The sequence below is a fragment of the Camellia sinensis genome, chromosome 3 (assembly GCF_055761805.1).
Source record: "Camellia sinensis isolate YWXY chromosome 3, ASM5576180v1, whole genome shotgun sequence".
NCBI classification, from domain to species: domain Eukaryota; kingdom Viridiplantae; phylum Streptophyta; class Magnoliopsida; order Ericales; family Theaceae; genus Camellia; species Camellia sinensis.
The window spans coordinates 173,492,306-173,510,069 of NC_138963.1; the positions used below are offsets into that span (position 1 = coordinate 173,492,306).

At 33.6% G+C, this 17,764-nt stretch overlaps 1 protein-coding gene across 1 annotated transcript; it reads left to right on the forward strand.

The window, feature by feature from the left end:
- Positions 1-8,484: 8,484 nt before the first annotated feature.
- LOC114264497 (uncharacterized) lies at positions 8,485-14,424 on the forward strand. Its single transcript, XM_082921472.1, has 6 exons — positions 8,485-8,630; positions 8,831-8,952; positions 9,235-9,313; positions 11,957-12,044; positions 12,141-12,191; positions 14,273-14,424. The coding sequence occupies exons 2-6, from the start codon at positions 8,857-8,859 to the stop codon at positions 14,343-14,345; spliced, it is 387 nt and encodes a 128-aa protein (XP_082777598.1). The 5' UTR covers positions 8,485-8,630; positions 8,831-8,856; the 3' UTR covers positions 14,346-14,424.
- The last annotated feature ends 3,340 nt before the right edge of the window (positions 14,425-17,764 follow it).

Consider the following 17,764-nt stretch of genomic DNA (forward strand, 5'->3'; position numbering starts at 1 on the left):
CAAAAATTCACTTTTCACAATGTTGTTTTATAAAAACAAATAACCAAGTTAAAACTCATAAGGAAGTGCAAAGAATCCCTACCTCAAGCTTAGAATGTAGAAGAGAAGAACTCGGAAAAACTCAACGTTAACGAAATCACGAACCACTAGGATCAAAAGGAAGCCCTTAACATGATTTACAATCTATCTCAAAGGATCAAGGGAAAAGGATACCTCCAGGTAAGTAAATCTAATGATCTAAGTGGGAAAAGTAGAGTTTAGAGAGAGAGAGAGAAGATAAGTTAACGGTTAAAAAGAGGGGAAAGAGGAGTAACAAATGAGGGAAAAGTGCTTTTGGTTCTATTTGAAGTGACTAGGTATTACTAGAATAGCTTTAAAGTCAAATGAAAAGAACAAGTTAAAAATCCCCAAAAGTAGGGCTCAAGCCGAACAAAAATCTAAAACAGACTCATAGGGTTCGACCCTCGGAACAATGGTGTCGACCCTCAAGAAAAAAAAGTTGTGACACAAATGTTGGCTGTAGACAAGGGTCGACCCTAGGAAACCATGGTATTGACCTTGTTTTTTAGTAGACAACCCAGAACCAAACAGCAAGGAAAGGGTCGACCCTAAGAACCCATGGTGTCAACCCTATTTTTCAGTAGCAATTTCTAGGATTGAGCAGCAAGATAGTGTCGACACCCCCCCAAACTGGTGTTGACCCCAGAGGCCAATAACAAGACAGGTGTTGACACCACCAACACTAGTGTCGACCATAAATTTCAGTAGCCACACCAAGAGCACAACAACAAGGTGGTGTCAACACCACCAAGACTAGTGTCAACCCCAAGAGTAGAACAAAACAAAGAGAAAAATAAGGTAGTGTCGACCCTCGAAGCCAAAACCTAACAAGAAGAAAGGGAAGGACGATCACTACGGACATAATTTCCCGGATTCAAAGGTGATAGATGGGTTGAGTCTAGGCCTGGATCGCTGTAGTTTCTCTTTTGTTATTGTTGTAATTATTTTGTACAAGTCTAGGGCTTTAATTGTATTGAGTTTCTAACTCACTTTTGTTGTAACAAAGCACTGTCTTAGAAAATTGTAGCCAATAGGGCATTACCATATCTGTTTACTCTTATTTCATATTTTTTACTGATGACACATGCTATAAATTCAGGGTTAAGACTTGTAAATGTATTATTGCATGTGTTACACTTTTGTAAAAAGATGAAACCTTATGAATGAGAGAAGATTATACTCAAACATATGTTGTCATTTAATATCTGTTGTGTGATGATCTTATTGTAGTATTTTCGGGGCATTACATATGTTGCATTGGCATTTCATTTCATGTTCATTGTTTTCTTTTGAACTGGCATTGTTGAGATCACTTTTTAAACGAAAATGGTTTTATGGAACAACTATTGTTATTGAACCATTTTTGGGTAAATCCGGTGGGAAATTCCGTTAGGGGGTGTAGTTTGATAATTAAGTTAGCCTGAGTGTCCTTAGTGTAAGATTAGAAACACGCGCTTGTGAGTGCCTAAGCCCTCCGATTAGAAGCCGTAAGGTAGGATTTAGTAGTGCTTGATACACCTACTTGCAGACACTAGCCCTGGGGATTTGTCTGAGTCGTATTTACCACTTCTTGTTGATATATGGAAATCAATGGATTGATTATATTTTCAAACGAGCATTGTGCATGAGATTTCCAAAAGAGAAAAATTGTTTTGAGCATGGCATGACATGTGCATCCATCTCATGAGACTGTATTAAATGTATATATTTTGTTAAGAATTTTCTATTGGACTTTGTGCTCACCCTTAGTGGATTTGTTACAGGAAAAGTTGTTGTGATCCTGCCAAAGTAGAGGCATGAAGAATTCTTTTAGGAGCACGAGCCTCTTATCTCTTGTTGTTGCTATGTTGATAAACCAAGGGTTATATTTGTATGGGTTAGAAAGCCAATTACCTGTAACCAGGCTTAAGCCTCAAAACGTGTAGCCCATAGGGGTATTATTTTGTGTTTTAATTTTTATTGAATCCTCGTTACATGCTGCCAAATATTGTCTTAGAAATTATGAAAGCATAATGGCGTGTGGAACCCTTACATCTTTTGAATAAATGTCATGAATATACATGTATGAGAAGCTTGATCGAAAATTATATGATTATTTAATTACAAAGGATTCATGATTAATGAGGATTATTGATGAGTTCATCTGCGTTATCATATGTTAACAATTTGGGGGCATTACAATCCCCGATGAAAAAATTATTCTTAAAATAATAAAAAAAATTAAAAATGTACCAAACAAACTATTTTTTATATCTTAAGTATTTTGTACGCCTATTTTTATTCAATAAATGAAATTTTTAGCTAACTTCCAATGAGAATTGTAAAGTTCAATTACGAGAAATTTTAGATCTTTTGTAATTTTCAATTTTTTTTGTAAAAAATAAAGAGAAATGATCAACAAGGCATCTATATAATAAAATAAGAAGGTTTTTGAAAATGTCCTATACACATTTGTCTTACTAAGACATTTGGACGGCTCAGATCTGTTCAAATTATAAAACAACAGTTGTGATGTATCCTACTTTCCTGCTTCTCTCTCTTACTTTTTCTTTTTCTCACCCACCCTCCTATGATCCCATGAATGATCCTATGATCCCACCTTCCCCCTTTTCTTTTTATTTTTTTTATTTCCCTCCCTTATTTATTTATTTATTTATTTTTTTCTTTTTATTCACTTATTTTTATTTACACCGTGCCTTCACGCACGTGCACAAGCATACACTAGTTTTAGTATATGGCACAAAATAATATTAAAAATTTTAAGAAAACTATTTGTAAAAGATTTACGTGCCTTCACTACAACAAATTGCACCTTTGGCGACTAAAATTGGCGACTGAAAAAAATTTAGTCGCCAAATGTTGTGGAATTGGCGACCAAAAATTTTTTTAGTTGGCAAAAGTACAATCTTTAACTACTAATTTTTTTTAGTCGGGCTATTTTAATTATTGGCGATTGAAAAAAATTTAGTCGCTAAAAATATCAGAATTGGCGACAAAAAAAATATTTTAATCGCTGTATATTGAGTTTTGGCTACTAAAACCATTTAGTCGCCGAATGTAAAATAAAAAATTATTTTTTATCTTTGGCGACCAAAAGTTTGGTCGCCAAAAACATATTTTCATAGGCAAAAAAAAATATTTTAGTCGTCGTTTATTGAGTTTTGGTTACTAAAACCATTTAGTTGCCGAATGGAAAATAAAAAATTATTTTTTATCTTTGGCAACTAAAAGTTTGGTCGCCAAAAACTTATTTTCAGCGACAAAAAGAAATTTTAGTCGCCAAAAAACTAAAATATTTAGAGGGAAACATTTCAAATTGTGGAGGGATTTATAAAATTAATTGGTGACTGTGGGGATATATTTTCTGAGTACCAACACGTGGCAAGGTGACGCCGATGTGTCAGCCGAGGTGCCACATGTCCTGGTCGTGACGCCGAGGTGATCTCGGCAAGGCCGAGGTTATCTTCGAAATCCGAGATAAGTGGATAAAGGACAAGAGTCCTAGAATGAAGAGGGAACTCAACTTGGATATGGACAAGAGTCCTAGATTGAGAGAAGACTTCAGTTTGGGTAAAGATAAGACTCTTAGAGAGTTTATCCTAATCCCACTGGGAGTTCCAGATTAGCAGTAATCCTAAGTCCATTAGGATCAGGCTCCTATTGGGACTAGGATTGTATTGGCTATAAAAGAGAGGCACCCCCATGGGTCTAAGGTATGTTTTTGATACTCAAGTTTGTGAGTTTAATACTTGATTTATCTTTGAGAGATATACTGACTTGATCATCGGAGTGCCCCCGGGTGGTCGAAACCACCGCGGGATTCTTATATTTCTGTTACAGGTCAGTCAGGTGCCATCTATTCTGCCAGTGCTCACCAGCTGGTTACTAAGCGGGCAGTGTGGTCAGAAAATCACCCACACAATTTGGCGCCGTCTGTGGGAAAGAAAGAAGAATAGATGGCCAATGACGGATAGAAAGATCAGACTGGAGACAACGCTCCTGCTGGGAGTCGGAGACCTATCGATCTCGACGTTGAAGGGGACAACCGCAACACAGAAACTCGTGACCAGAGTCACGGAGTGAAAGAAGCCGACCAAGAAGGTGACGCACCAAAGACAACAGATCGAAGCAACGAAGAAGACCTCCAGGTATGGAAGGATAGATACCTGCGGAGGAACGAAGACCCTTCCAGAAGGGATGCAAAGACAGGGGGCATGAGCGCTCCCAAGGAGATAACATTCAAGTATAGAAGAACTCATCCTGAGTGAGCAGATCCCGGATTTCAGATCCTGGATCCCGAATCTGAGAAGACATGATCTCAGCCTAGACAAGTAGGCCCGAGAAAAGAAGAGCTCAACCTGAGTGAGCAGATCCAAGATTCCAGAAGATAAGATCTCGGCACCTGACTCCGAGAAGAGAAGAGCACAATGAGCAGATCTCAGATCCCAGGAGATAAAAAGGAAACACACAAGATCAGACTAAAGTTGGTCAGAATTGAGAAGTATGTTAGGGCCGATGAGGACATGTCGGGAACAAAGGCGTCGGAACAAGAAAAGAGAAACGGCTCGCCGATGCGAGGCCGAAAATCAAACTCAGGTTGGAGCCAAGTAAGATCAATAGAGAAACCAAGGCCGGCAACCTCGGCTTGAATTAAACCTCGGCGACAAGGTCGAAGCTATATGTATGATGAGAACCCAAGTGAATTTTAAGTTCACACTGGGTGGCAGAGAAAAGAAGAATGCGTTTACCACTTGTTGAAATTTGTAACAATTTACAAGTTGGTTAAACCAATATGATGCTTAACAGAAGTTAAGCCGAGATAATGCTTAACCGAAGTTAAGCCGAGATGATGCTTAACCGAAGTTAAGCCCAGATGATGTTTAACCGAAGTTAAACCGAGACGATGCTTAACCGAAGTTAAGCCAAGATGATGCTTAACTGAAGTTAAGCCCAGATGATGTTTAACCGAAGTTAAACCGAGACGATGCTTAACCGAAGTTAAGCCCAGATGATGTTTAACCGAAGTTAAACCGAGACGATGCTTAACCGAAGTTAAGCCCAGATGATGTTTAACCGAAGTTAAACCGAGACGATGCTTAACCGAAGTTAAGCCGAGATGATGCCTAACTGAAGTTAAGCCCAGATGATGTTTAACCGAAGTGAAACCGAGACGATGCTTAACCGAAGTTAAGCCGAGATGGTTCCTTATCTTCACTTGTTGAAATTTGTAGCAATTTACAAGTCGAAGTTAAGCCGAGATTATTCCTTAATTCACTTGTTGAAATTTGTAGCAATTTACAAGTTGGAATTAAGCTGATTCCTTAATTCACTTGTTGAAATTTGTAGCAATTTACAAGTTGGAATTAAGCTGATTCCTTATCTTTACTTGTTGAAATTTGTAGCAATTTACAAGTTGGAGTTAAGCTGATTCCTTATCTTCACTTGTTGAAATTTGTAGCAATTTACAAGTTGAAGTTAAGCCGAGATTACTGTTTCTCTTCACTTGTTGAAATTTGTAGCAATTTACAAGTCGAAATGAAGCCGAGGTTATAGTTTGCACACTTGTAGCAATCTACAGGTTGGTCCAACCAAAGAAGATGCTTAACACTTGTTGAAATTTGTAGCAATTTACAAGATAATGTTAAGCCGACATGTAATCATCTGTTGAAATTTGCAGCAATTTACAGGTTGAGGTAAAAGCTAAGTATATTGTTTAAACGCTTGTTGAAATTTGTAGCAATTTACAAGTAGATCATTGTTATAACTTGAGAAAAATTTACAGTATATGTTAACACTTGTTGAAATTTGCAGCAATTTACAAGTAGGCTAGACCGAGATCACCGTTTAAACACTTGTTGAAACTTGAGAAAAAGTTTGCAAAAGTTAACATTGAGTAGTATATGTTTCACACTTGTTAGAATTTATGAAAAGTTTGCAGGTCAGTATCTTGCTGAAGTAAAAGTTTTGTAGCTATTATACCTGAGGTATGTAACCCCAAGAAGATTGCACAAAGGAGGCAAAGTATGAAAGGCATACAAAATATTCTAAGTATAGAATCAGGCAAGAGCAGTTAGAAGAAGATCAAACCAGAATTCGTCGTGATTGACACGCCTTCACCTTACAACATCATCTTGGGAAGGCCATAGTTGCATGCAATGGGGGCAGTTCCCTCAACGTTGCATCAACTATTGCGGTTCCCCACAGAACATGGGATTGAAGAAGTCAGAGGAGACCAACTGCAGGCAAAGAATTACTCCATGGCAGCAATGAAAACTACCTGCAAACATTCGGGAACCAGGGAAGGCAGAGATTGAAGACGAGGACATGGAGGTCCTAGATGATGTCGACAAGGAGCAAACCGAAAAGAGTGAAGAGACACTGAAGAAAATCCTCGTCCAGGAGGGTGACGAAGAGCGCTTCTTTCTTCTCGGCTCAGCTTAGCCGAAGAAGAAGAAAGAGAATTGAAAACAAAACTACTCGGCATCAATGGCAAGATATAAAAGACAGTTGGGAAGACTTCTCAGCAGCCTTCTCGTCCTCGAGCTCAGCCTCAATCTCCTGAAGAGTTTGATCAAGGCTCTTCTCGGCGATTGGCACCTCGGAGTTTGAAGGCAAAGATTGAAAGCAAGAATCTGGAAAAAGACACAGAAAATAAAAACAAAAATGTAATCCGTAATCAAGAATGGTGATGAAGCTATCAGGAAATCAAGACAAAAAGATTGCACAAGTATGTCAAGGCAAGAACAATGGCAGAAATCAATAGATGTGTGAACAGTGTATATTCAAGAAGATGATATGGAAACAACGGGTAAAACAGCAATGGTGATTAACAATGAAGCAGAGCTTCTTGGAAAGCAACAAGAAATAAAATCAGGAGGAAAAGTGGCTTACTAGAAAGAGGGAAGCCGGAATGAGAATTGCCGAAGTCTGACGACGGATGCGAAAATGACAGAATAACGTAAGCTTCACCGGAGGAGAGGAACGAAAACAATTGCAGAGCTTGAAAGCTTGGAACAATGACGGATTTAAGCAAAAGAGCTAGAAAGGAAAAAAAAAAAAAAAGCCAGAGGATTAAATGAAAAAAAGAGAAAAATAGTCAACAAGACGACAAAGTTCAAGAATAAAGCCAAGTGCACAGGCACTAAGTAAGTATGTGAAGAACAAGAAAGTAATGACCCAGACATGATGCTAGCAACAGAAAGCGGATATGACAAGAACAGTGCCAGGCATTCAAACAATTCAAGACTTGAAAACAGACAAAAATAGAAGACAACAGAGGGCAAATAAATAGATTCAAAGTAAATCAGAAGAGTTATGAAAGATTGAGCTTAATAGCAAGTAAAGAGTTTATGAACCTACAAAGTGAAATAAACGCCGATATGAAAATCGTTGGAGTCAAATAGATGACTGGAAATCGGGAACTCACCAGAGAGTGTGAGTGGAACAGTTGCGAAGCTCTTGGAGTTTATGAATTAATGGAACCAGAACCTCGGCTAGGAGGTACGATTTCAAGCAGTTTGGAAAACATGAAACTTGATTCTTGACACCAGTAGACAGTAAAGTCCAGGGAACTTTGAAGACGGCAAGTTTGATCTCGAACAGAAGGGCACAGATGAACGAACAGTGTAGGTTCCATCACCTCAGAATGCCGAGGTAATAGAACCTAGGGGGCAGTTGTGGGGATATATTTTCTGAGTACCAACACGTGGCAAGGTGACGCCGACGTGTCAGCCGAGGTGCCACGTGTCCTGGTCGTGACGCCGAGGTGATCTCGGCAAGGCCGAGGTTATCTTCGAAATCCGAGATAAGTGGATAAAGGACAAGAGTCCTAGAATGAAGAGGGAACTCAACTTGGATATGGACAAGAGTCCTAGATTGAGAGAAGACTTCAGTTTGGGTAAAGATAAGACTCTTAGAGAGTTTATCCTAATCCCACTAGGAGTTCCAGATTAGCAGTAATCCTAAGTCCATTAGGGCCAGGCTCCTATTGGGACTAGGATTGTATTAGCTATAAAAGAGAGGCACTCCCATGGGTCTAAGGTATGTTTTTGATACTCAAGTTTGTGAGTTTAATACTTGATTTATCTTTGAGAGATATACTGACTTGATCGTCGGAGTGCCCCCGGGTGGTCGAAACCACCGCGGGATTCTTATATTTCTGTTACAGGTCAGTCAGGTGCCATCTATTCTGCCAGTGCCATCTATTCTGCCAGTGCTCTCCAGCTGGTTACTAAGCGGGCAATGTGGTCAGAAAATCATCCACACAGTGACCAAAATATTTAGTCACCAAATTACTATTTTTAGCGACTAAACAAATATTTAGTCGCCAATTGTTAAGGTTTTGGCTACTTAAAAAACATTTAAGTCGTCGTTTGTTATTTTCTTTTATTTATTTTCTCCCTTTCCTTATATTTGCCCGAGCCCTTCACAAGCACTGGTTGTTGTCTCTTTCTCACGGGTTGTCGCTCTCTCTCTCTCTCTCTCTCGGTCTGAATCTCTGAATCTCGTTTTCTTTCTCCTTCACGTTTTTCTCAATCTCTCAATCACAATTCTTTCGAATTCGATTGAAGGTACGCTCTCTCTCTCAAGTTTCTTTTTCTGTTTCTTCTTGTTTTCGGGTTTGAATCTACACTTAGGGTTTCGATCGAGTTCAAGGTATTCTTTCTCAGAAGTTTTTCTGTCTGTTTCTATCTTCCTTCATTTCTTCTTATTTTACGATTTGAGTCTGCGCCTAGGGTTTGGATCGACGGATGACCCTTGCAATTTCTAGGGTTTTCCATTTCGATTACATCACCAATGGGCGAATTGAAGATAGAAGAGATGTCTCTCCCTGCTCTGTTCGATCAGGCTCGAAAGATTCATCTATCAGCTTCCGAATCTGGCATTGATCAGGTATATATGAATGTATTGATGTAAATATTAGTGTATGAATCTCTAATTAGAGTGCTTGATATATATTGCTATGGAATCTCTTAATATAGTTGACCCATCAACCAAACAAAAAAGAAAGAAAATGGAAATTTCAGTGATATGAAAACCAACCTGATTGGTTTTACATAAACATACTCCCCTGTTAGCTGTGGGTAATGCAGATTGACTGCAGTAGATATGCACCTTGCAATTTCTTGGCTATTTAGTTTTCATTAAAGCAAAACCAGCTTATTCAATGGCTAGGGTGTTTTACTTTCTGATGTTGTAGGGATGACAGTCTGGCAAAAGATCGATGATGGCAGCAACAAGCCTTATATCTGCTGTAAGTACATGTCATTAATAAAAGGATCTCTACACTTATTCAGTATATGTTTGAATAACCAAAAATACTATACTCTCGTGTTTTTATTTCTTTCATTATAGTATGAGTATGAGATAAGTGATGAAAATTTCTGTATGCATAATCTGCATGTTCGGATGCCCTTCACCAGTGTTTGTAATTTTCTTAAACCTTGTATACAAGAAATGCTATCTTCCAACTTCCGCAATAAATTCATGTCACACACCACATATTTCTTGACCCTTTGGTTCCCACAAAGAAACAAGAGGTGCAAAATTTTTTGCATCCTATTGACTACCTTGTAAGGCCTTACTTTTAACTTTATGAATGTCACCCTGCTGCTACTCACATAAATTTTTTGTCTTGTGTCATCCCATGAGGCTGGTATGCAATCTTCTTTTCACCCTTCTAAAAATGGATTTTGACTTTTAAGAGCCTCACTTGAATGCTAATCAAAAGTTCTGAACGTATAATTAAAATGTTCTATTGGAAGTTAGGAACTTGTCTATCATTGTTGAAGACACCTCCAAGTAAAGAAACATATAATCATTGGGAATAACTATGCAAATCTAAGTTTGCAGTTGAGAGATGAATGCGTATTAGCTTGGCATTGCATGTTGGAGGTCTACTACTCTTATGTTGTCTGAACTTGATAGGAGTTTTAGTCATTTTAATTTCAACCACTTACTAGCTTGCGGATTCTAAATAGAAAGAAATGTCAATAAGATCACTAAAGGATATGGTTTGCTAGACTAGTCTTGAAAAGCTATATTCTTGTAGTAGTTGAGACATTTGAAGTTTTGGTGAAGAATTGATCTTTATAAGATGGCTAAAATAGAAATGCAAAAGCAATCAAGTAGAAATTTCTGGGAATTTGCTTGGTGATAACAAAAGCACAAAAATATCTTGTATAGCTTCAATTTTTCACGAGTTTTTTTTTTTTTTTTTTGAGATGCCCTTTTGGATGAGTTTTTATCAACTATTGTATTCCAATTACTAATCTTCTAGTATAAAGATATTAGGTTCAAAAATATTTTATGTCAACATATTGCCTCAATTTTGGACTCAGTAAATCATTTTTAAAAAATTAACAGAGTGAACATATCATTTCTTGTATTCCAAATTTTTTACTGTTGGTGCCATTAATTACGTGCCACTCATGGGTTATTTGAGTGAAACATTAGTTGTCAGATTGCGAAATCTTTAAAAAAATTGACCACAGATGGCTTGAAACCATTGAAGATTTTCTGTAAGTAGTTGTTAGAGAATGCAAGAAAGAATGTTGTATCTATCACATGCTTCAAAGGGAATTGTTATTATTTCAATACCTCAAAATGGTGCATTTTTTTTTTCTCTTCAAAATACAACACATGCTTGTAATTCGAGTTCGTTGTAAAAATCAGAAATTTGGGGACTGTTTATTCTTAGAAGGTTGATGATACATGCATCTCATCAAAGTACAGCTAATCCCAGTTGGGTTCATAGGCAATTTCAACACTTAGCAGATACTAAAAGGTCGTTTCTTCCGTCTTAAAGACAAACAGGCCAGAAGGCCCATCACCAACCGTCAAAGCCAGCTTTACAGGACCTTTTGCACCTTGTTCAGCCGTGTAGTGTCCATTATTAAAGCTCATGTTTGTTTTACAAAAGGCAGGAGTAACTGAATTTATGCCAAAATTTGGGAATTTTTTAGCTAAAAACCTCGCGTAGGCATTAAGAGCTACTTTGGAGACAACATAAGCAGAGAGAATAGACCAGCCTTTAACAAATCCTCTTTAGCATCCTGTAAATACCGACTCACTACCTCATCTACTTTCTATTCTGTGAGTCCATCAACATCACTTAGTACCTCTCTTGCCCATTCATTTGTAACATTCTGCATAAAAATATTTAGTTGTATGTCACAGGCTAAATTTATAGCACAGTTTAACCAGCCTTTGAGGGAAAGTTTTTTTACCTTTAGACACCCTTCTGCTGTTTCATAGGTTTGTTTTATAACTTTTTTCACCATTTCAGCCTTCTCACCTACAATCTATATCATTTTTAGAAGATTAAAATCCTTGATGTATGCCATAAGCATACATTTTTTGTTGAAACTCAGAATCTGGTAAAAGACTTGCCTCTCCAGACTTAAGCTTTAAACTAGTAAAAGACTCTGCATCCATTATGACTGCGCTGACCCCTGCATTGTTCACCTGCCAAGAATTTACATCCATACATGTTAGTGAACAATTACCCATTAGATAGCTATAGATCAAATTAGTTTCAATCAATTTAGTTTGTTTCCAATCTTACCAATCTGTTGAGCTTTCCGAATTTATTTTTGATGTAATCTGCTAAAGAAGCAATACTAGCAGAGTCTGTAACTGTTCCCTCCATTTCTGAATGTAGTAAATGATAGTGGTGATGAGGATAAGCTGTGTGTAGATAATTTTGAAGTTGGAGATATCTATTTATATAAACATAAGACTAAGAATGAGCGTATGACATGTAAGCTGTAACAACATCCTCATTTTGTTCAACTTATTGATGCTAAGTGCTTTTCTCTTGTAGGAGTGCTTCATTTAGCATTTGCTTAAGATCTTGAGTTTACTTGCTTTTCCTGTAATGTTTGTTGTTACCTAGTTGACTTTTTAAGCAGATATTCGTGTTGTCTGCTGTGTCCCCTGAGAAGATGCCACTGGTGTTGCCGAATATCAAAAAAGTTCTTAAGGTAACGATTAGTAAATGCCACTATAAAATTTTGAAAATCCGTTATTGGTATTACTATTATGATCTCTTAATGGGATTTCAACTTTTCTTTCTCCAGCCAAATGGTTATTTGCTTTTCTGTGACTAAGCCACTGGTGACCTTACTCAGGTTAATTTACAACTTATATTCTATCTTTTGAATACATGTTTGTGTGTGTATATATATCTATGTACTCTTTCATTTCAGTGGAGAATGAGCTCTTTCAATTCAATGGAGAACTATATCGTAAATATTCCAGTTGCTTGATTTTCATTGTGAATCCCACAGATAACATTCTAATAATTATTAAATTACTCCAATGTTGTCGTAATTTATTAATTGTTATAACTGTCCGCTACTAAATTGTTATAGTATAATATATCATAATTATTAATTTTATAATTGTTATAATTTGAAATGTCAATTTTATTGAATGAGTGCTAATGGTTTTTGTTTTTGTTTTTGTTTTTTTTTTTTTTTTATAGATTGCTTTTGCGTGGGCTATTGTGGATATTTATTTTTGTGTACGACGAGCATTTGTTCTGTATATGGAAGACATCTATTTTTGTACAATTATGTGTTTTGGGAATACAGTGTTTTTGTATGTAATATTTAATTTAGATGCATTACACTTGGTTGAAATGGATTTATATGATACTTGGAATAAGATGTTACAAGTTAAAGTTTTTAGATAGTTGATAATGAAATGGGTATTATTGATAATGGATTTAGATTATAATTAACAGATGTATTAGATGTATTATTTTGTATTTGTACAGATTACAGGTTGCATTGATGATGGAATGCATATAATTTAGAAATTAATGAAAAGTATTCAATTTGGGCATTTAAAAAAAATAATAATAAATGGAGCTTTTCGCGACTAAACATTTAGTAGCATTAAAATAAAAAGGGAATTTATTGGTGACTAATAGCGAAAAAAAAGAAAAGAAAGTTTTTCGAGTCTAAAAAATTAGTATCTAAAAGTAGTATCGTGACTTTAGCGACTAAAAAAAAATTAGTCGCTAATTCTTTTGACGACAATCAATCAACGACCAAACGGGCGATCAAGAATTTTAGTCGGTAAAAATCTATGGCGACTAAAAAATGACTTTTGACGACTAAAAAATTTAATTGCCAAAAATGTAATTTATTGTAGTCCTTTTTGTTATGGTAACTAGAAAAAATTTACTTAAGAAATTCTAAAAAAAACATGGAGAATCTTCACTTTGGAAAGTTGTAGATGGAACCTTTTTTAATTATAGTAGTTTAGAATTTCAAAAAAAAAAAAAAAAAAACATACACTTTCAATTATTATTTCTTCATTCATGTTATAATTAAGTTTTGTTTTACAAAAAATAGTTTTTTTCTATTTTGACTATAACTAAAATTTTTATTCTTCTTCTGTTTTAAAGTATAAAATCGCCTTTATAGTATTGGTTATTAGTAATTAAGAAAAATGAAAATACATAATTATATTAGTTTTGAAAAAAATAAAGAAAAATTGTTAACATGACATATCCAAATCATATTGAAAATATATTAAAAACACAATAGAAAATAAATTTATATGTTTGGAGACTTCTATTATAAATTAACTTTTTTTATGTATAAAAATTATTACAAGTTTATTAGGTACTGAATTGATAAATTTACAACTATTTAACTCATACTTGCAACTCATATTCTATAATGTGTGGATGATTCCCTTATTCATATGAATTAGAAAATTTGAATACAAATATTTTTAGATGAATTAATATCAAATTTCTAGTTGATAACGGAATTAAGTATGAAAATATCTGTATTCAATTATTTGTAGGGTTTTTTATTGATAAATCTCATTTTAGAGGTGTTCTAACTCAATAAGTCTACCAAGAAAAATTATAACCTAGTTAGTCCTATGTATTTATACTTTTATTCCATGAGGTCCTTTTTTTATTTATTTATATTGTTTGTTGGACTATTATACCCTTTATGTCTATTGTTGATATGTATTACATAGAAAAATGATAAACACATTTCCTTTTTGTTGCTACCTCTATTTTGATAGTTACCATTATTCAAGTTTTTCTTTTTGATCAGTTTCATTCAACATTTGTGGTATTGTTTCATTGTGTTAGGGTTTCAAAACTCTTTATTTGGTAGAGTTTTGAAACTCTAGTTTATACATGGTGGTGAAATAATATTATGTTCTTTCATTGTTGCAGTGAAGCTTTGTGTTCCTCCATTGTCGCTTTGTGTTCAAAGTTTTGTGTTCATTCATTGTTGCTCTATATTTGAAACTCTATGTTTCTCCATTATTGTAAGTCAAAACTCTGTTAATATCTAGTCAATTTTGTTATAAACATATTCTTCAAAAGTGAGATTGGTTTAATTTGGATTGTTGGAATGGTAAAATTACATAGATTGTTAATGATAATGATAATGATAAAAATAAAGACGTGGGTGATATTTGTTTGTTTTTAGAGTGATTGATTTTTTTTTTTTTTTTTTTGATTTATAATTCTATTGTTGCCATTGTTTCTATATTTTTTTTTTATCAATCAATGTGAATGTTTACGTTTCACATTGTTTGAAAGTCTGATAAATAAGTGTTGGAATATAAATATGGACATAATTATATATTTTGCAAGATGTGAATGTTCACATATCATTGGTTATTTGTTACTATACTTGTTGTTTGAACAATCATTTTTTGTTACCATTAAACAATTAAAATAGTCATTTTTTTTTCTTTCAATTTTGTTTCATGTTGCAGTTTGAATGTTCACATTGGTATTAATTTAGTTTTTCTAAGGTTAGTTGTATGTTAATTGTAAATTGTGAATATTCACATTGTATTTTGATATGAGTTTTTTTTTTAAATTTTTTTTTCGAAAGTTAGTTGTATTTTATTATTTTTTTTTACTACACTTGTTAGTTGAACAATTATTTTTGTTATCATTGAACAATCGAAATATTCGATTTTTACTTTTTTTCAATTTTATTTTATATTTTCACGTTGCGGTGTGAATATTCATGTTGGTATGAGTTTATTTTTTAAAAAACTAGTTGTATATTAATTGTAAATTGTGAATATTCACATTGTATTTTGGTATAAGTTTTGTTTTATCGAAAGTTAATTGTTTGTTTGTTGTTTTTGCTACTATGCTTGTTAGTTGAGCAATCATTTTTGTTACCATTAAACAATTGAAATAGTCAATTTTTACTTTTTACAATTTTGTTTTATGTTTTCACGTTGCAGTGTAAATATTTACATTGGTATGAGTTATTTTTTTTTAGAAAAATTTACCTATAAATCTCATTTTGAGGAATGGTGATCTATTTAGTCCCACGGGTTTTCTTATAGACCAATTGATCCCATCAATTTTGGAAAGGTAGATTTAATATAATATTTGAAAATTAAATTTAAGGTTATTTCTATTATGTTTCCTTCTTCTTCTTCTTCTTTTTTTTATTTTTTTATTTTTTTTTAAGGTATACAGTGTATGAGAATCAAATTTGAAATAAAATTTTATATGAGAATCTTTTTATTTGAAAAACATTTCAAAATGAGTACAAAAGACTTGAAATATGAAAATTTTCAAACATTTCAAAAAGATGTGGGATTTTCAAACATTTCAAAAGGAATACAAAAAGTCCTTATTAAGTGTTGAGCAAATGTATAATTTCAAATTGTAACACTCCAATATAAGGGCCAATTTCAAAATGTATATTTTTCTGTGTAGCGAAATGGGCCAATTTCGAGGTCCATTTCGATAATTCGAACCGTTCTCATTTTGGAATACATCAAGTAGAACATGAATTCAAAAAATCAAGTTAATTGGATATCGTTTACCCATTCAGCCATTCACATTTGTATTCATTTTAATACTTTAAATCATAATTCTTATTTTTTTTTGTAGATATAAATATGAGTGGATGAATGGGTAAACGAAATCCGATTAACTTGATTTTTTGTAGGCATGTTCTATTTACTATATTCCAAAATGTGAACGGTTCAAATTATCGAAATGAGACCGTTTCGCTATACAACAGTAGTTGTTATGCCTCCCACACAGTAGTCACCCCAAACCTCCAATGTAATGGCTAGATTTTGTGAGAAAAAGTATGGTAGATTTTGTGAGAGTAATTTGTAACCAATAGCAAATACTAAAATAGTACTTTTGTATAAAAAGTAAAACAATGTTAGATATTCATAAAAAAATATTTAAAAAATAAAATATATAAATTAAATTAAATTTAAATGTGGCATATGTCACACTACATTTATATATAACCATATACTTCATTTTTAAACACTTTAAACGCTTTTTTTTGATGTGTTATTTTTTCATAAAATTTATTTGTATGAGATTATTCTTGCTCTGTCAATAACAACTTCGTCTAACTCATTGTTTCCAGGCCAAATAAGTAAAGTAACAAATTGGATCGTTAAAATTGTGTATCATTTAATATGACACTTTATGTTTTATTAGTTATATTATTTGATGGGCTGGTGATTATGAATTTATTTTTGGATAAAACACCAATAAATATTAAATAGTAATCTTATAAATTGTTTGGTCTTCAAATTTTTTTTTTTTTTTTTTTTTATGGATTTGAAGGTCATATTCTAGTGTGAATTACATAAATAGCGAAGTATAAACGTGCGTGCATTACGTGTTGAGGGATAAATGTAGGTTTTATCATAATATTAAAATTACTAAACGTAATACTTCAAAAAAATTCCTTATTGTACTTTACTCAAACGTAACACTCTAATGTAGTATTATGAAAACGTAACACTTCAAAAAATTACTTAGTTTACTTTTCTCAAACGTAACAGCATAATATTTCACAAAAATTCTTTAATGTATTTTTTTCAAACATAACACTCCAATCAATGTAACACTAAAAAATTCTTTAGTGTACTTTTTCTAAATGTAACACTCTAATGTAACACACTAAAAATTTCCTTAGTGTACTTTTCTCAAACCTAATAATGTAATATTATAAAAAAAAATTTTAGTGTACTTTTCTCAAACGTAACATTTCAATCGATGTACCACACTAAAAAAATTTTAGTGTACTTTTCTCAAACGTAACAATGTAACATTCTAAAAAAACTTAATTGTGTTCTTTTCTCAAATGTAATATTTCAATCAATATAATACACAAAAATTTCTTAGTGTAGTTTTTTCAAACGTAACACTCTAATGTAACACATTAAAAAACTGTTTAGTGCATTTTTTTCAAATGTAACAGCGTAATATTCCTAGTGTATTTTTTCCAATCATAACACTTCAACCAATGTAACACTAAAAAAAATTTTAGTATATTTTTCTCAAATGTAACACTACGATGTAATACGCTAAAAAAAAATTTAGTGTATTTTTTTCAAATGAAACAACATAACATTCCAAAAAAACTCTTTAGTGTATTTTTTTCAAACATAACATTCCAATCAATATAACACACAAAAACTTCTTAGTTTACCTTTTTCTAAATGTAGCACTCATATGTAACACTCTAATGTAACACCAAAAAATCACACTAACAAAAATATAAATTTTAACGCTCGACACGCAATGCTTCAGCCACCAATCCTCTCAAAAAGAATCTACACCTCACATTTCCTTTCTCATTACAAAAACGATTCAAAAATTGAAAAAATGAATTACAAAAAAGCATTTATTTAAAACTCAAATGGTATCAAA